Here is a 19,799-nt window from a genome sequence, read left to right as displayed (position 1 = left end):
CTGAGAAAATAAATACAGATGTAGGCAGTTTATTTGCATTCATTAAATTTCTTTTACATAGAAAAATCTACTGGGAGAGCAGTAAATAATAGTAGAGGGGGTGTTTCAAAATACAACATTATCCTTAAATTAATTTTTTCTGAAGGCTGTTGAACCAGCCTGAAGTGAGAAATGATATAAAGTTTAGAAATGCCATTTTTCTTGTTTCAAGGAGCAGCCAATGTGTTGGCAAGCTGAGAAAGCAGTGGCCTGCATCTTGTCCTGTCTGTGCCAGAATGGCCCTGGAAGGGAAGAGCAGTAGGGAGTTGTAGGGCTGCTCTCCTCTTCTAACGGAAGTTCTTACACTGAAAAATATAACTCAGAGTGATGAATTAACAACTTGAATTGAGAGTGATGAATTAACAGCTTGAGTCATGAACTCCCAGGATGACACATGAGCTGCTGCCTTGCACTCCCTGCTTTGGCAGCCCCTGCTGTTTGTGCTGCCCGCTCTGGTGGGAGGGAGGGGATTTATGGGGATGTGTAACTCCAGATGTTGCCTTTTAATAGCTCTGAGTGTATTCTGAGTGCCCTGCTAAACCTCTCCCCAGGTGTATGATGATGGCAGATTCATCTACCTGGTCACGGAGCTGATGAAGGGGGGGGAGCTGCTGGACCGGATCCTGCGGCAGAAATTCTTCTCGGAGCGGGAGGCCAGCGCTGTGCTCTTCACCATCGCCAAGACCGTGGACTACCTGCACTGCCAGGGGGTGAGTGAGCCCTCCCACCCCACACCCCTGCCACAGCTCTGGAATTACCACTCCCTTACCCTGTTTGCTTGACTTGGTCTCATGCTACAAGGTTTTGTATTTTATCACAAAGGTGAATAGTAGAAACAACTTATCCTGTTATCCTGGCAAAGCCTTTGGACTCTGCGCTTTATGAAGCAGCAGATTTTTGTCCTGTTCTCCTTGTTGCCACATGGTGATGTTGGTTCCAGTTGCATTATGAACTAGGAGGTTTTCATTGCATTACTTGAACTAGAATTTTTTGGTACTTTAAAGTTATATAATTGTTTAAAACTCTTAGATTAATCTAAAGAACAGCTTTCATAAATGATAAATTACAAACAAATGTACCTACTCCTAAATATGGCTTTTCAAATGTCTTTGTTTAAAGGTGGTGCACAGAGACCTTAAACCCAGTAATATTTTATACACTGATGATTCAAACAATGCTGATTCCATCAGGATTTGTGATTTTGGATTTGCAAAACAACTTCGAGGAGAAAATGGACTACTCCTAACTCCCTGCTACACTGCGAACTTTGTGGCACCAGAGGTATTTCAATCTGCTCTGTGTTTTCTTTATGCTGTTTTTGGTGCATCAAATGCTAAAACTTTTCAGCAATGCTTGGAAAAAACTTGAACCATTCTGCTACTTTTCTTTAAATATAATCATATGAGCTTTTTAAACACTAGTGCATGTGTTTATTATAAAACTGCTTTAAAAACAGCTAAGTCCACCCTCAAAAATAAGATGTGAGCCTGGTGAAAATCTTAAAGGGATGACCTAGGAAGAAGAAATACTGTTGGTATTTACTGCAACCTGTATATTAGAATATCAATAGTCAAATCTCTGACATGATGCAGGGATGGTCCTTACCCTTCCTTAGGCTGTGGTGTTGGTTTGGGGTGGTTTTTTTAATATATGGCAAGTCTTTAACACTCTTTGTTTCATAGGTTCTCATGAGACAGGGATATGATGCTGCATGTGACATATGGAGCTTGGGAGTTCTCCTTTACACAATGTTGGCAGGGTGAGAATATTTCTGAGCTGTTTTGTTTACCTTAAATCCCAGAATGTTGCCTGAATCCTTGCTTCCATAGAAATGGTGAGGCATTGGCTCATGGAATGACACAGACACTCAGGTGGGACAAGCAGCTCTGAGTCAAAGCCAAAAAAAACCCCAGATTTATCTCACAAATATTTCAAGGTTTCTCTTCCCATAGTGCAGGACTTGGGGGTGCCAAAGACTGCCCCGAGTTTTCAGGAGGGAATTGAGGCTGTGAAAATACGTGGTGGGTTTTTGTTTTACCCTCCAGCCTCTTGTGCTCCCACCCCATCCCTTTACTCCCGCTGTGTCTCCTGCCCCTGCTGCATTCCTGTGTAGAATACTCTGGGTTGTGATCTTTGGAGTTTCCTAAACATCCAAACCTCATGAAGCTCTAGGAAGCATCTAGTGGCCAAATGAGAGATGCTTGCTGAATTCTGCTCTAACAGAAAAAGAGCAGGTTTTTAGTCTTATGGCTAAATCCTGTCAGAAATTATTCTCTTGATAAATCTGTACTTCCCATTTAATATTAGAAATATTTAATAGTATATGTATATATTCTGTGATATGTTTCTGTTGCCAGTGGGATATTCACTCTGATTCACGAGATTTTGCCAAACAAGGTGTTTTTGTTGTTTTTTTTTCTTTCACCAGCTATACTCCATTTGCCAATGGTCCCAATGATACTCCTGAGGAGATCCTAGTACGGATAGGCAGTGGAAAATTCTCTCTAAGTGGAGGCAACTGGGACACTGTTTCAGATGCAGCAAAGGTGTAAATGTGTTTTTGTTTTATATTTTTGTAGAATTCCAATGAAATCTACTGAGCTTTGTCAGCTAGACTGCTCCAGAAGTGTAGTTTGTTATTTTAATCTGCAGACTTTATTGCAGGGAAGGGTATCTGCTCCAACATTTTATTTAAAGACTCCATCTGTAATCAATATGAGTTCCCTGGGATGGGGTTGACCCACTCTGTGGGTATCTTAATCACCAGGGTTACCTTTTAAAAAGATCAGCATTAATATTAAATATTAATGTTTAAATATTTTTTCCCGATCCTTTGGAACTGCATTATTTGTTCATTTCTGTAGGAGTGATTCAGAATGCTTGTTGGCTGCTCCTGTCTTAGCATGAGAAATTCACTTCTGTGGATTTAAGAATGCTTCACATTTTGTACCTAAAACAAAGGGAACATTCTGTCAGCTTGCTCATATTTTGGTTTTATTTCAAACTGTTGCTGTCTCTGTTCTGTGCCCTTCCCACCCACCTCTCCTTTGGACCAACATTGTAATTAATCAGTAGCTTATTGCTAATGCTTCTAACAGGCAAAAACAAGTGTCCATTGCTGTTGGCTTTATGCTTTATGTGGCTTCTTGAAGGAAAAATTCCTTGCTGGTGTCTCACTGTCTCTGAATTCAGTTGTAGTAAGGAGTCAGCAGAGCCCAAAGTGCAGAATGAACAAGGAGAGAGATTTGCAAATAATAGCTTTCCTCCATAAAATCTGCCTGCTACATTTTAATAGGATTTCTAGTCTTTTAAAGATTATATTCATAATAAACATGAAAAGCACAACAGTGAGTTGCTTTGCAATCAAGGCTGGCTCTGTTGAACTGCTCCAATAGAACCACACATTGTTCTCAGCCTTCTGCAGTGTCAGGGCACAGAATGATCCCGTTTGTCTGCTGATCTCTGTGTGGTGGCATTGTGTTAATCCCTCCACATCGGGTGCTTCTCTCATTGCTGCCATCCCTGCTGCTTTAAAGGCCACCTAAGATGATTTGGACTGAGCAATCTTTGTGTTTCCCTTCCCTGCAGGACTTGTTGTCACACATGCTGCATGTGGATCCCCACCAGCGGTACACGGCTGAGCAGGTGCTGAAGCATTCCTGGATTGCCTGTAGGGACCAGCTGCCTCATTATCAGCTCAACAGGCAAGATGCCCCACATCTAGTAAAGGTAAACCCACCTGGGATGCTGCTTCAGCTGGGGGTTGTGCAAGGAGTTCAGTTGGTTTAGAGCTACAGACAGAAATCCCATTTTTTTTCTATTTGTTTTCTGTAGTACCAACACATTTAAGTTACATGGTGGGACAAATTCATGAAATGGTTTGGGTTGGGAGGGACCTTGAGGCTGGGCCGTCCACCATCCACCCCCTGCCATGGCAGGGACACCTCCCACTGTCCCAGGCTGCTCCAAGCCCCATCCAGCCTGGCCTTGGGCACCTCCAGGGATCCAGGGGCAGCCACAGCTGCTCTGGGCACCCTGTGACAGGGCCTGCCCACCCTCACAGGATGGAATTCCTTCCCAGTATCCCACCTGGCAGTGGGAAGCCATTCCCCTTGTCCTGGGTTATACCCTTGGATAAAGTCCCTCTACAAATTAAATTAGTAAATAGTTGTTTTTAACCTCTGTGTGGAGGAAGAGATTTTTGTCTGTATTTCCTGTAAGGTAGTTCTTGAGTTATCTCCAAGGTCAGGACCTGAGGAGCCACTGAGGTGGCTGTATTTGAGAAATTGGTGCTAATCTGGCTTGAAAGGTACAAATTCTGACCTACATTAACAGGTGACTCCTACATCTAAGGGGTACCAAAGAAAGAGAAAGAAGTGTCAGACACCCACACTTAGACATTGGAAGGAATCAAAAAGAGGTGTTTTTTTTTCCTAACAAACTTTAGAGAATTCACATGACCTGGCATAAGTCTTGTGTGGTTTTAATGGAGTTAATTGAGTATTTAATGCTTAATTGCTTTATTTTCTGAATAAAACTTCTATATATATATGAATTAATATTGCCTATTTCCTTTTTCTCCAGGGAGCCATGGCTGCTACATATTCTGCACTGAATCACAAGACATTTCAGCCAGTGCTGGAGCCTGTGGCAGCCTCCAGTTTAGCTCAGCGACGGAGCATGAAAAAGCTCACATCCACAGACTTATAGATCCACTGGGACACCTGAGCAGACACAAGCAAGGGGGAAACCCAACAAGTGGCTCTATTTTGCCTGACCTGTGATCAAAAGGCATCTATGGTTTCCTGCTACACTACTTGAATTCTGTAAAAGTCCTTTTTTTAAAAAGAAAAAAAAAAATCCACAGGTTCATACTGTGTTTGTTTTACAGGCCGTATCTGTTAAGTTAATTTAAACATCAGGTACACCATAATGAATTTCTCTACACTGTCCTTTGAGATCTGTTGGAAATATTCTTTCACATTCTGTATAGTTTTGCTGGGTTCAGTTAAAAAAAAATGGTTTAGGGGACCGTTGCCCATGACCAAGTTGTACATAAAGTGTCAGTGTGAGTTTTGTTGCTTCACACCTTTAGACCCTGCTGTGAAGGGCAAATTCTTCATTTTGTAATTGGGCACTTCATTGATTCAACTCAATTCCTTTCCCTTGCCCATGACTATTATGCAGAGTTGAGCAATGTGATGTGCCAGAGTTGATTCATCACCGTTGATTTGGCAGGTCTGTGTTTGCATGGTGCCAGTTACTGAGGAGGTTCTGTGGAAACACAAACCAAAGGGATATGCAAGATCCTGCACTTCAATTTGATCCCTTGTGACCCAAAAGAAATGCTGGTTATGGCCTCTAACAGGAAAATGAACATTTCTGGTTCTTAGCACAAATTGTGTCCTGCACTGAGCTGGAGAAAGTCAATATGTGCATAAACTGTCAAAATTCAGGCTCAGAAACATTGGTGCCACTTGAAAACAACATCATGCAGCTCAATCCTTTGTTATTTACATTTCCCATCCATTAGTACAACTACTGTGTTATTTTCCTCAGCAGTCTTTCCACTAAATACACCCAATATTAGGTTTGTTTGGCATATGAGACAAACTGACACTTTATTTAAATCAACTTGGCACTTGGGGTTTATTTTTTATTTATTTGACTTTTTTTTTTAATAGAAGGTTGCTTCTCTCTGACTTTCTCGCCGCATGTACAAATATTACAGAGCAGAAATGCAAAATTCTCTTTGCCTAACTGTAGGGGTAGCTTGGGAAAATAAATAAGCCTTGCTGTGTGCCCAGGTAAGGGAATTCTGACCAAGAAATTTCACAGTTAGGGACAAATTCCTTTCAGCATCCTGTGGCCAGCACTCACTCACCCTCTCTGTCTGGTGTTAGGACTTCAGCTGTTCCTTAATGCTCTGATGGAGAGGAAATTAATTTCAGGGCCAGAATTACCTTGGGGTTTCCTGACTCAAAACCAATGCTTACTGCTGGTAGTTGATTCAGAGATATGCTTAGAAGTGTTTTCAAAAGTTGTAGACACTGAGCAACTGTAGTGACATAGCAGGATGATTTTAAATATTAAATATATTAGTGACATTAGACTGTGAAGTGACCAAAACTCAAACATCAGACTCATTTGTCATCATTGAATTATCAAGTGCAAGACCCCAGGGCTGACAGAAATCAATGTTTTGATTCAGCAGAAAAAAACCTTTGAGGAGAATTCTGGCCCAAGCACCAGGAGTGGTGGTGATAACTCAGATCTCACAAGAGGTGTTGGCTGGTTTTTGCTTATACTTGTGAAGGACTTGGTGGTGTTGGAAATACTTTAGATAAGCTGCTTTCTTCTGTTGTGGTGGGGAAAGATGGACATTATCTGGCCAAATAGTTAGGTATGAGTATATGTAGATTTGAGACTTAATAATATAAGCAAACATAAGTGTGCCCTTTGTATCATGCAGAACATCCCCCAGATGGAATTTCTTGAGTGTTTGATAGATGTTGGAAGCTTTAGGGGCCATTTGTGCCTAGTTTTGAGGTGCCTGTTTGAAATGCTTGAAAGCTTATCAAAGAACACAACTGCTTACTGGAAAGCTCCTTGTTTAGTACAAAATCTGCCCCCTTTTGCAGCTGCTCCATCCTTCTTTTCCTTAATGAAGACCTTTTCCAGCAAGAATGCCTGGGAACCTCTTGTCTACACTCTGTCAGGGTCATTTTGATGTAAATTTAAAGATGACTGCCAGAAGATTTTTAATTCACTCAAAAAAAAAACCAACCCAAAAAACCAGTGGTGGAAATTAAACCTCCTGAGCCCAGGTCAAGGTGTAGTGTGGGTTGAAATGTAGTCTTAAAAGTTGTGTTGGGGAATAAGAGGTAATGCAAGGCCTGGAATACAATGAAAGTGTCAAACTTGAATTGTCTTCAGCTTTCCTGTAAAGGCAGCATCTGGTCTTTAATGGCTTTACCCATGAGTCATTTAACACTGTTTCTGTTGGTATTTTCTTTTAGCTTGCTTAGAAGCACCACGGTATAAGCACCTTAAAAGCATTTTGCACAAGAGCAGTTGTAAGCAGGTGAAGGGACTCAAGTTGTTCTTGATGTGCAGCACAAAGGTGGTGAGAGGAAAAGAACACAAACAAGGTGGATGTTCTGATCCATTGCAGAGTATTTAAAATATCTCCTGCAAAGTAGTTATCCCTGTTTTATATCACTGCTGGCCTTTAGTGCAAGTGGTACTCCAGGGGTAAAAACAACGTTTCAGTGACTGCAACATTACAAAGTTGTCTTTTCGTGGGGAAAATATATGGATGTGTTATATCTGACAGGCCAGTGTACCCTGGTATGCCAATTATAATCCTTATTTTGGGGGAAAAGCTCCCTTGCTCTGACTATTTCAGCATATCAGTTTGGAAATATTTGGGATATGCAGGAACACGAAAGAGTTCACTTGAAGTTTACTTTTACTGTATGTAATGATCATCTTTGTGAGGCTCCTTTGGGAATTCCTTGCCTGTTTCTCATCCCTTTGTTTCCCAGCTTTGGTTTTGATATCTAAAAGTAGCATGGTCTGCTCATGAGCTGTCAGTTAAAGGTTTGAGATGGAAGAGCAGGTAATGGGAAAGTGCTCTGGCTGCAGGGAAAGGTTAGTGGAATTTATTTCGTATCGTGTGGGCAGAGTTCAAGTTTACAAACTGGTGATGTTCTTACTGCCTTACTGTAAGGAACTGTAATCTTGACTTTTATTAGAAATAAAAGTCAAGATTTTCACAAAGGCTCCCAGTTACACAGGCATTCACACTAAAGGAATTTCCACAAAACTAAATCTTAAATGATAGAATATTTTGGCTGTGGCTTCCTGCCAAAAAAACTCCTGCTCTGGTGTTTGGTAAGGATCATTATCAGTAAGTTCCAGCTCTGGTGCACACAAAGCAGATTCCCACTGGAGCTGGAGTGGGCTCAGGACTTCTTTTGCTATTCTTTCACCCAGGATATCTCAATTTGTACCTTCATTTATCCTTTGGATATAAAGTGAGAAACTGTTGTATTCCTGTTCTATATCCAAAAACTTTAGTGGCACCATGGTGAGCCCATGTTGGGGTCATAGGGCCCTTCCTGAGACCTTTCCTGGTTGGGTCCAGTCAAGGCACTGATCAGTGCCTTGTGTGCTGTTCTTTTTTCCCACTGTGCTCCAAATCAGTGAATTCCCCTTGCCCACGCCAGGAGGTGCAGGGGGCTGAGCCTGCTGTTCTCTTGAGGCCTCTGTTTGCATGTTCTTGCAGCCAGAGAAGGCATCCAAAACCTCAACCCAAATCAAGCTTAAATTCTGTCTTCCATGGTTTAATTTCTTTTCCAAAGCTGATTTTCAGCTGTCCAATAGTTAAAATAACCTCTAGCAACTGTCAGCAGGTGGGAGTTCCTTGCAATGTCCTTAGAGACTGGTCTGTAGAGCTGTGTTAAATTAATTACACAAGGTTTATTATAATAAATAATTCTCCTGGTTTGTATCAGTGAAATTAGGCTAAAACATCAATGCAGACACAGGGCTTTATGTATTTCTGTAGCACTTAAGCTTTTCAGTCCTATCCAGAACTAAAAGTTTGCAAATATTGGTGGGAGGGGAGAAAGGAGCAGGTTTTTCTTTCTCAAAGTTTCCAGAAAGCTTCTGAAGCTGTGATCATAATAGAGTCCTTATGTAATCCTGTAGGAGCTCTGTAGGGTTAAAAACATAAAATTGTCCTTAAAAGTTTGTTCCAAAGCTCTTTTAGGTGTGCACTGATAGTTGTTAGTAGCACCCCTGCACTTCATTCATACCACACCAGCCTTCTGCATCAGCATCTTCTGTCTCAGCATCTCAGTTATTTTTTAAATATTTACTCCTCCAAGTTCTGCTGTTCCTTGGGAGTAGAAGAATGGATACAAATTTGAAAACCCCCATCCTTAATGTATGGCTGAAGCTGATTGAGTATTGTAAGAATTTGCATAATTAGAAAGTCCCCCACAAAATCATCAGCAACTGGTTTTCTTGAGATTTTCCCTGTGTAATGAAAGCAAACTTTTTCTGAAAGCTTTAAAAGATACTTAATTGATTATATCTCTTAATTATTAATTTTTGGTTGATACCTTATTACCAACAGTGAGTTTGAATAACCCTGAATCCTCCTGTGGGGTTTTTCACACGAGGACTGAGGACATTGGAGGTGGATCTGCTTTGCAGGACCAAGTGTTCAGGTTTGGGTGTTTTGCATTAGGCTTTTGAGCAGTGTTTGCTAATTAATTAATTAATTGATTGCATTATCATAATGTCCCAAGCACTTTGGCATCTTGCACTGATGCTCTGGTTCAAGATGAAACTCTCCTGGCACGTGGCAAAATCTCCATAAAGGGCATTAATTGAGAACAGTGTGCAATGAATTCCATGCTCTCTGAGGTACTTCAAAGATGAAACTCTACACAAGGTCCCCGTTATCAGATATTGTAACTGTCATTTCTTTCTCTTAAGCATATTGTGGATTTTGTATCATACTGTATTTATTTCATTTAATTTTAAAAGAAATGTTTTCTTTAAAGCTCTGTATATATTGACATTAAAGTTTGCATTGTACTACGTTCTCTTCTTGCAAGGCTGGGTCTGGCAGTGCAGTGGTGTTTCTCTTGGCACTGCTGCCTTCAATTACAACACACCAAAGACAACTTCAAAATTGTATTTATTTTTGTCAAACTCCCTGAATAATCATAAAGGTACAGTTTTAATTAGCTGGCAGTTCCTTGAGTACTAGAATAAAAGGGTTGCAAATTCATAACATTTGGTAATTGACAGAAATCCATCACTTCTGCTTTGGAAGTTCACTTGCTTCTGTTTTTTAAATGGATATAAAAAAAAATGGGCAAACATTCCTAAATTAAATGTATATGAATTATTTCATAAACCTTGCCAAAAATCTCACATACATCAAGAACAACATATAAGTTTATATTCAGTCAAGTGTTTCATGCAGCAAAACAGGCATTCAGTGGTAAGATTGATGTGTTTACTTCATGAGTGGGATCATCTACCTCTTGTGGTTTTTAGGTACCTCTTAAATTTGACTCCATATATTAAGAAGAAGTAATTTTCCTGCAAATACCTGATCCTTTAAAAATAGACACCTGCATTACAAGTGGCAGGGATGACATGAAAAACTGGGTTTAAAATCCTCCTGAGGTATTTGATAACTGCTGGTGCTGTTGGTATTTACAATGGTTTAGAGATACTTTATTTTTCTGAATGAAAAGTTTTCCCACCTTTGCCTCAGGTCCATCCCCAGGTGCTGTTTGCTCACACAAGTCACTGCTTTCAGCAGCACTGGTGGCATAAGTGGAGGACTGGAGCAGGTACAACTTTCCCAGATTGTGATGGTCTGTTTGATTTCATTGAAGGTAGGCAGGAAAAACTAATTAAATTGGACAAAAACATCAAAATAACTTCAAAAGCCCCGAGTTCCAGGTATTGAGAGCTGCAGGATTGGTGAAGGTGTTGCTGGGTGGGAGGAGACCAGTCATGGATTAAAAGCCAACCTTACTGAATGTTTGGAGAAATCAGGGACAGGAACGAGCCAAGTGTTAAAAGACTCCAGAATGTGCCTTAATTGTGTCCTGCTCTTTGTTTTCCTGCAAATTTTGGTTCTCAGGAGCTGTTTTCCCCATGATTCATCTCTGAAGCTTTATGGCTGTAAGTGGCACTTTCCCACATCTCTTTTGTGTTTTTATGGGGTAAGGTAAAGACATTCCCACCTTTCTTTGTCCCAGTCATAGCAGGAAGAGGGAGCAGGTGTCTCCTGGCAGTTCTGCCAAAATACGGATTTAACTGCATTTATTTTAACTTTTCTTAAACAATTTCCCCCAAAAAACCTCTGGGGAACTTCTCTCAGAGTCTGGGGCTTCTTGTGGGCCTCTTGAAAGACACAGAAAGCTTTTGGCAGAGGTGGGGCCAGTTCTGCAGCCCCTTAAGGCACTGTTTGGGCAGGGGTTCCTTGCAGCTCCCTTCCCTTTGGGTCATTTGCATTTCCAGCCTTGGAGCAAATCTTTAACTCTCCAGAGCTGGGTTTGGAACTGCTGTTTGATTTTTGGCATGCAGTGTTCTTCCCCAGAGCAATCCTGTACCAAGCAGTGTTTAAACAAGGAGTGTAATACCCTAATGCTGGCTGATTGTGCAAATCCCTTTATTCCTGAGCAGGTGCATTTGGGGCTCTTGTGGAGCTCAGCATCCAGGTTTGTGTCCTGGTCTCTTTGGGGAAGGTTGGAATTACAGAGGGGTGGGGGATATCTCTTCATTTAAGGGGCTTTGAGATCCCTTCCCATTTTTATTGAATCACAAATCTTTTCCTGTGGTAGCTGCAGTTGTGGAGTGCTGCTCCAGGCCCTGGATGCCTCAGCTGGCACCTGGCTCTGCTCAAAGCCTTGTCTGGAGGTCTTGGCAGCTGAACTGGAAGCTGATCTCGTTAGAAACAGGCACAGTTGTGTCACCATTGCTCGTTTGGGGCTGGATTCCGTCATTCCAGGGCTGAGAAAGCAGCGAGGAGCAGGGATGAGGAGCAGTGTAGGGAAAGGGGGATGCAATTCTTTATTGCTGCTCTCTGGGGGAGCGGGTACCGGTGACCCCAAATCCGCTCGGGATGCGGCCACTGCTCCTGCTGTCCCGGGGATGTGCAGGTGTCGTGCCGGCATTCCCGGTGTGTCCCGGGTGTATCCCGGTGTATCCCGGTGTATCCCGGTGTATCCCGGGCCCCCATTCCCGGGTGTATCCCGGTGTATCCCGGTGTATCCCGGGCCCCCATTCCCGGGTGTATCCCGGGTGTATCCCGGGTGTATCCGGGTGTATCCCGGGTGTATCCCGGGTGTACCCCGTTGTATCCCGGGTGTATCCCGGGTATCCCGGGCCCCCATTCCCGGTGTATCCCGGGTGTATCCGGGTGTATCCCGGGTGTATCCGGGTGTATCCCGGGTGTATCCCGGGTGTATCCCGGTGTATCCCGGGTGTATCCCGGTGTATCCCGGTGCAGCCGCTGCGCTCCCCGCCGCTCCCAGGAGATGGAGGCAGCGCCCCGCAAGCGGCCCCCGAACATTCCCGGCGGGATTGGTCCCTCCTGGAAGCTCCGAGGTCAGCACGGCTGAGGGATGCGCGGCCGGGAACTGGAGCCGAGTTGTGCCATTGGAATTAGTTCGTGTTTTGTTCTTTTATTTATTTCTCCTGCTTGAGAATGTCTTGTTCTCCTGGTTCCCTTGTTTTCCTGCCTGTGGGATTGTGGGATGGTGTCCATATCCCGAAGGATTGAGTAGAACAGTTTGGGATCTGCCGCTCCAGAAGCAGATCTTGCTGCTCTTGGCTGAGGGGCAGAGAGGCAGCGCCAACCTCGGAGCATCCCCTGAACCCAGAGGTCGCACCCTGGCAAGGATTTCCCAGTGCTGGGAAAGGAGGAGCAGCAGGAATAATGAAATCATGGATTGTGCTGAACTGGGAGGATCCATGTGGATCTCCGAGTCCAACTCCTATCCCTGCCCAGATCCCCCAGCAACCCCACCCTGGGCCTGGCAGCGGTGTCCAAACTCTGCTGGAGCTCTGGCAGGGTTTGGGCTGGGAGCGTTCCCAGGAGAGCGGCTCCATCCAGGGGAACACAGATTCCCACATGGAAATGTCTGGGCAGTGCTTGGATGTGGAACTTCCCTCTTGCAGCTCCTCCTGAGCAGCTGGAATTGGTGCAGCCAAACACAAAAACTTGGGATTTGGAAACAGCAGCACAAGGTGAATCTGGAAGAGCAAAAACCCCAAATCGCAGATTTTTGAGGTAAATAGAATCATTTTGGGTCCAAGCAGAGACCAGGTGTATGTTTTCAGTGATTTGTTAAAGCTATTAAACCCTAGGAAAGGTGATTTAACCATCTGTATGCTTGGAAACAGAACTTTGTGCATATTTACTGTTTTCATTAGGAAATGTAATGCAATTTAAAATGCTCTGATACTCCAGGGTTCAGCATCTGGGGTAAACTGTATGCTAGAAAAAAAATCTCATTAAATTCTGATACTAAGACAACAATTTAGGAATAAAAATTAGTAAGATCATGCTTTGACAGGTTAGAAAATCACATTATGATCAAGCTGAAGGTGTTCCTGCTCATGGCAGGAGGGTTGGACTAAATGGTTTTTAAAGGTCCTTTCCAACCCAAAAAAGGGATTTCCTTGTGCTGCTCAGGCTCGTGCTGCAGGGGGGAGGGAGCAGAAAATGAACCTCAAATTAATTAACAGCTCCAGCTGCTAATTCCCCCCCCACCAGCCCAGGAAGAGTGGGCTTGCTCATTCCCTGTGCCCCGTGGAAAATGATCCAGCTCCAAAACAGCTGAAAGAATTAATTTAAGTGTTCTGGCAGTGCTTGTCAGGGAGGGAATAAGGGCAGATTTGAGGAAATTAGTAACGTAACTCAAAGTTCCCAGCAAACTCCTGGCAAAGGCAATGTAAACTTGGTTTCAAATTAATTATTGCAAATAAACATTTGAAATGCTACAGGCCAAATTAATATTTCAAAATTCTTCACTATTTATTACTGTGCTTAATTTTCTTACTTAAATATAATTTGGGCCTACGGCTGTTAAGAATTTAATTTTTGAGGTACTTTAATGAATTATAAAGCATGTTTTAAACAGAAATGAATAGCTAATAAATGCCAAAAGTGATTAATTATCTGAAAAGTGCAAAGGCCTTTTTAATTTAATTAAAAAAAAGAAGCCTAAATTGTTGGAAAGCAAAGAGAAGGAAAATACAAAGTGGATCAGTTGAAGTCTGGAATAATTTACTAAAGCACAAATAGTTTTCCCTTTGCTGTGGCCATGTGTTCTTCCATGAATCTCCAATCCTTCCAGGAGTCTCCAATCCATTTTTTGTGTCCTTTAGACAAGGGGGTGACAAAAGTTTACTCTGAGGACACCTTGCTCTGAACCCCAACCCTCGGATGAGCAGCACTTTGCCCTGTTAAAAATTGATATATCCAAGCATTTCCTGGGATAATACAATATCAAAGGTACATGTTTTTATATAAATCCATGGCTTTCTGGTTATTTTAATATAATGGAGTTTCTTTAAGTGCAAATGGAATTGTGAGAATGAGGTTTTCATACTTTAGATGAGCTTTTAATATAAATTTTGAATTTGGGGCTTGTGTGATGCGTAAAATTCCATGAGGTGGGATTTATGTGCACAGTTCCCTGCACAGTGGGATGGCAATACCTGCCATTAATTTTTTGTGGCTTGAAACTGAGCTTGATTTAGATGCTTTCATCCCAAGGGAAGAGACATTTCCTGAAATCAGCCCAGTGGTAATTGTTTGGAGTTGAGAGTGAACTCAATGAAATTCCCCATGAATCAATTGTGTGCAGCCAATGATTTATGCCCCAGCACAAGCCTCCAAACGTCCTTACAAATTATCCAGGGCTAAGAAGGGGATGATTTGCTGCCAGTGACACTTTGCAGGCTGTTCAGCAAAAGTGTTTTCACACAGCAGCTCCTGTAGTAGGAAACTCCTGCTCAGCAGTGGGGTCAATAAAAGAGAAATTCCTTCTAAATTTCCCTTTTTTTTGGGGCTGAGCGTCCCAGCATTTCTTCAACAGGGAGTAACCTCTGAGCAGGGCTGGCTTTACACCTCCTCAGCAGAGGACACAGAACCTTGGAGAACCAAGAAGGTGTGAGATGTGACCTGGGTGTCCCTGCTGCTTGAGAAAGGTGGGAGATCACCGGGAGGGAAATGTTATTTGGGATGTGGGGATAAAAGGCCAGATGGAATTCAGTGATTGGAGGAGACTAGAAAAAGAGATTTCAAACAAAACAACAACAAAAAATTCTTAAAGGCTTAGAGGATAAAGTTATTCTGAAAAGCATCATTGGGAAAGAAACACTATAAAATCTCTACCTGTGAAATTTTTGCATTTCGTGGCAAGTTTCTTTACCCTGATGTATTTTTTCTCCCTTATTTTTAAGCTAGGATTTATAGAAAACTGATTAAGTCCTAATTTTTGGTTTTTTCTCTGGGCTTTGAAATTTCCTAAATTCTCTTTACTTTGAAATTATTTTTCTTAGGAGCCCTTTGAACGCTGGAATAGATTTCTGTTTCTTTTCTTATTAATGAAACCATTCATCCAAGGAAACTTTGGAGAAGAGAGATCTAATTTACAGCCCTACCCTGGTGAAAAGAAATCAGGTGAACAATCAGCTGGACCATCCAAAGGATTATTACTATTGCAATGTGAGCTATTTAAGAAAATGTCTATGGGGAAATAGCTGGAAATGTAATAACTTAATCCTAAATATCAGGAAAACAAAGCAAATTACTGAATATAACACAAAAATGGAGAATGGAGCAGAGGCAGGGGCTCACCTGGGAGGTCTGTTTTAGTCAGGGAGAAAGTTTTGGGCTGAAGGTGGCCAGGATGGCACTCAGGTTGCTTTTTTATTGGGAAAAAAGTTCTTTTTGAAGTGTCTGGATGGTGTGAGGCTTGTATATGATGTGCTGTAAGGCCAGGGAGGTGATTGATCCTAAAGGCTGAGTTGTGTTCACTGTGTCAGGTTCTGAGTTTCTGGCTGAACTGGGGCTGACACTTAAATAGAGAAATTCTCCTCACTTTGGATATTTCAAATGTCAGAATATCAAGGATCCTGCTCACTCTTTGTTAGTACAATCCCTTATCCTTTAGGAAGGTTCACATTTCCATTTGGGCAGTTTTGTAGGGATGTCAGGAATTCTGTAAGCACATCACAGCTGACCTAAGAGTTGGTTTCATTATTTACTGCCATTAACCAGCATTTTCATCCCCCCCTTTAATGAACTCTGCCAAAAACGGGTTCTCTTTCTGGCTAATCCTGGAGAAGGGACACAAAGCCAAATCCATGAGTTCATTTTAGGGTGGAGGAGGAGCTGGATGCAGCCCCAGAGAGAGCGACAGCCCACGATGGTCCAGGCACGCTCCGTTTTTGCCAGCTATGGAAGCAGCCACAGGTTGGAAGGGCAGGACTGGGCCCAGATTTTGGGCAGCTGGGGGAATTTTGGAGTCTCTTCACTATGGATCAATGAGGGGTGTTGGCAGAGGTGCTTGTTTTAGGATCGTGTGGCACCACGTCGATCTCTGCTCGCTTCTTCCGCACCTTCCCAGCCAGGCCAGCGGAGAGAACGGAGCCAGAGGGATGAAGGAAAGCTGCCTGGGGTAGGAATGTCAGGAAAACCTGCTCCCTGCCCACTGCCAGCCCGTGCAGAGCAATTATTCATGCTGGAGACCCAATGCTAGGAGACATGGGCTCGGGCAGAGGGAATGTCTAGCACTGGTAGGACGAGATCATTGTGCTGCAAGTTGAATGAAAGGCGTTTTTTTTTCATAACAAAGATAAGACAGGCAGTGAAAGACACTTTTTTCCACGAAGGAAGAAGGCGTTATCCTGCTGAAATGATTTAGACAGACTTTATTTTCTCGGAAAGCCATGAGTCTCTTCATGGATCATTGTCTCCAAGCTGGGTTGCTCAGTGAGACCTTTCGTCTATGGAAAAGAGACCCAAAGGGACTGAAGGGAGCCTGTGACCTTCCACCACTGCAAGTCTGGAGCCATAGAAATGTTTGTCAGCTTTGAAAAGAAATGGTTGCACTCGAGATTCTTTCCTTGGAAAAATCTGGAGCCACAATGAGGTGCAATTTTAGCACAGATCTGCCAGGACACATGGGTTCCTTTTTCCTTTCAAATACAACATGGAAGTCGGCTGGGCTGTCTGAGCTTTTGGGCTATTACAAGGAAAACATTCAGTCTTCTTATTTTTAATTCAGGCGAGGTGAGCTTTGTGTGTAATTGGTTTTCTGGAAGCAAAACAAATATGCTTTTAATTCTGGGAGAAAACCAGGGTGACAAATCCTCCATGGGAGAACTCAGTGTGAACTCTGGGGAGAAATACTTGTGTGCAGAGAGAAATGCCCAGGTCCCAACTCAACCAAAACACGTGGCCACCAGCCCCAAAGGCACTTCTGCACCAATGGAGATGAAATCTGGGCTGATGCACACCATCACTTGCTCTGGGTGAGATGAAATTCTGGGATTAATGTAAATGTAAGTACCTCTTAGTTTGCTTCTGATAGTTTGTGATCTCATGCTGGTCAAACCCAAATTCTCCCTCCTTGAGCTGGGAATTATCCTTTTCTGCTTCTCTCCCCTTCCTTCCCTGTTCTTGACACATATAAAAATAAATGGTGCTGCCCTGGACTCAGCTGTGCACTGACATCATGTGGAGTTCGTGTTTCCTGTAAATGAGATTCCTGCTTGTCACTTGCAACACTCAATAATTCCTGGTTTGTCAACAGCAACACCCAAAAAGTTGTTTTGTTTTAGTTTCTAAAAACTTTTCTAAAGCAGGACAGCATCTCAAACCCACGCTGTGTTGACTCTGCCCATGGCAGGGAGTTGGAACTTGATGATGTTTTAGGTCCCTTCCAACCCTTCCTGACGATGTTAAAAATGACAGGATTGACCTGCAAAGTTCATTTCTCCACATCACAGGAGCACAGCTAACGAACAAGGTGAGAAAACAGATAATTCAGTGTCAGTCTTTATGTTTTCTGCCCATTAGCTTGCTGTTTGTTGGTGGGGTTGAACAGAGGGGCATTGCTCGGGCTGGTTCTCACCGTGCTGAACCCCAGCTGCTGCCAGGGAAACCCAGCAGGGCTCTGGGGCTCTCTGGATTTCCATGGGAGGCTGCATCCAGGGAAAAAACCCTCAACAGTTACCAGTGGGATGCCTGAGAAATGTCTTTTTTAAGAAAATCTGTATGAAAACGGAGGGCATACACTGCCCTGTAGAGGAGGTTCTTTTCTGTGGAGGATAAAGAGGTTTTTTTTTCTCTTCAGAAATGGTTACACCTGGTTTGAAATTGCCTTGTTTGGTGAGAACATCTTTTACTCGTGTGAATGATCCATAATGTGAATTCCTCTTAAATCATCACTTTGATATTAATAAATTGGCTAAAAATGACTCAAAACCTGTGTGGTGATTCTTGACCTCTGTGTAATGCAGAACTGGGAGGAAAATTCAGAGCCATCACCATTTGTTTGAAATCAGGCTGTGGTGTGACCAGAGTGGGGGTTCCACTCCAGGCAGGCACAGCAGGATGAGAGTCAAGAGGCAATGAAGAATAAGTTGATTCTAAACTTTGTTATGTTCAGCATTTTTGTGTAAGAAAGCTCAGAATTTTGCAGAGAAAGCAGACACAGGCTTTTGTTGCAAACGATAAAATAATGATCTTCTTTTCACTGCTGGGTCTTATTTAAACAATATTTACCTCCTTAAGATATTAAAATTAATCACTTCTGTTTACATTAGAAAATCATCCACAATACCTCTGGATTTTTTCCCCACTTTTTTCTTTCCTGGAGTTGGTTTTTCAGAGGCAGCACAAAGAAATGAGGCTCCAAGGAGCTCAGGGCAGCTGGAGGAGTCTCCTTCCTTCCAAACCTTGCTGCTGCTTTGGATTCCCCCTCCTGAAATCCCCACCCAGTGGGAAATTGGGATCTCCTTCTGCAGGGATGGCTCCTGCAAAGAGCTTTGTGTTTGGCTGAGGAGGCTTCTCCTTCCAATATTTCCCTCCTTCAATTTCCCTCCTTCCAATTTCCCTCCTTCCCTTTGTTTATGAGGAAAACATAAAATCCCTTTCTGCACTTAAACTCATTCTGGTGATGCTCTAAATTCTACGCTTAAGGATGCATTTAATTAAAGATTGACTATGGCATAAAGGGGAGGTTAATTAAATAGCAATCAATCTCTGTATAAAATACATCTAAAGGGGCTTTGGCTCAGGCAGTAAAACGACCTCCAGGAGGAGATTCCCCTCTTGCTCACTGTGCAGCTGGAGAGTCCTTCCCACACTCTTCTCCTTGCTGTATTTGCCATTCAGGATATTGAAGCCCTGCAGAAAAGCTGTTTTTATGGAAACAAAGCCATGGTCTGACCCACTCCTGCTCTTCAGAAGAGATCTCACAGGGACTTTTCCATGGTCACTTTGTTATGGTGATGTTGGTGTAATCAGACAAAACTCTCATTGACGAAAGAATAACTTTATTTTCTCCCAAAATAACTTTTATGTCCTCCCAAAATTTTTGGAGAAAGTCCTTTATAGGACCTTTATATACCCCCTTTATAGGGGCAGCAGATGAATCCAGAGTATCCAAATCTAATAAAACAAGATGATTTTCCATGGAACAAGTTCTTGAGCTGTAAGTGCCTTGCTGTAGGATATTGTGTATGCTGAAATTTAGGGGAGCTCCCTAAAGGAGCAGAGAACTTCTGGAGGGTCCAACACAGGAGAAGCCTCATGTAATTTTTATATTCTTTTCCCCCATTCTGTGTTCCCATGAGGGACTTTTTGGGACTCAGGGGGGCATTTCAGAGAGAAATCTGAGTTTTTGCTCCTTCACTGGTGGCTTTTAAGGCAAGGTCAAATGGATTGGAATAAGAGGCCTAAAGGTTTGCACTGTATCAAGAACAGAGTTTAGTCTCTCTCCTATGTAGATCTAGTTCTTTAGAAGACCCTACAAGAATGACTTAAACATGCTCCCTGTCCTCCATGCTCTGTAGTGCTTCAGGAACCTTAAATGGCAAAAAGCAAAGTTTTCCTGCTTCAGAATAGGGCTTTCTTCTAAATAATTTAAAAATCCTTGATTTTAAAGTTGTTTAGTACTTTTTTATTGGACGTTCTCATG

The 19,799-nt window shown here is 42.7% G+C and overlaps 1 protein-coding gene and 1 long non-coding RNA gene across 9 annotated transcripts in view; both read left to right on the top strand.

Moving 5' to 3' along the window:
* The window catches only part of RPS6KA6 (ribosomal protein S6 kinase A6), a 36,841-nt gene extending 27,187 nt beyond the window's left edge, over window positions 1–9,654 (top strand). For all 8 annotated transcript variants that reach the window (XM_086851080.1, XM_086851079.1, XM_086851082.1 and 5 more), the window contains exons 17-22: window positions 591–749; window positions 1,159–1,320; window positions 1,722–1,798; window positions 2,468–2,585; window positions 3,628–3,768; window positions 4,624–9,654. In XM_086851080.1, coding sequence (XP_086707206.1) covers window positions 591–749; window positions 1,159–1,320; window positions 1,722–1,798; window positions 2,468–2,585; window positions 3,628–3,768; window positions 4,624–4,749 — 783 coding nt within the window. In that variant the 3' untranslated portion in view covers window positions 4,750–9,654. The remainder of the gene's footprint in view (window positions 1–590; window positions 750–1,158; window positions 1,321–1,721; window positions 1,799–2,467; window positions 2,586–3,627; window positions 3,769–4,623) is intronic.
* Window positions 9,655–13,369: 3,715 nt separating this feature from the next.
* On the top strand, window positions 13,370–18,082 carry LOC147650594 (uncharacterized). Its single transcript, XR_015276259.1, has 4 exons — window positions 13,370–13,535; window positions 13,972–14,098; window positions 14,671–14,796; window positions 15,151–18,082. It is a non-coding gene; the product is annotated as an uncharacterized LOC147650594 (long non-coding RNA).
* Window positions 18,083–19,799: the final 1,717 nt, after the last annotated feature.

The sequence above is a fragment of the Cyanistes caeruleus genome, chromosome 14, assembly GCF_971803275.1.
Source record: "Cyanistes caeruleus chromosome 14, bCyaCae1.hap1.1, whole genome shotgun sequence".
In the NCBI taxonomy this organism is placed as follows: Eukaryota; Metazoa; Chordata; class Aves; order Passeriformes; family Paridae; genus Cyanistes; species Cyanistes caeruleus.
This window is presented reverse-complemented; position numbering and strand designations above follow the sequence as displayed.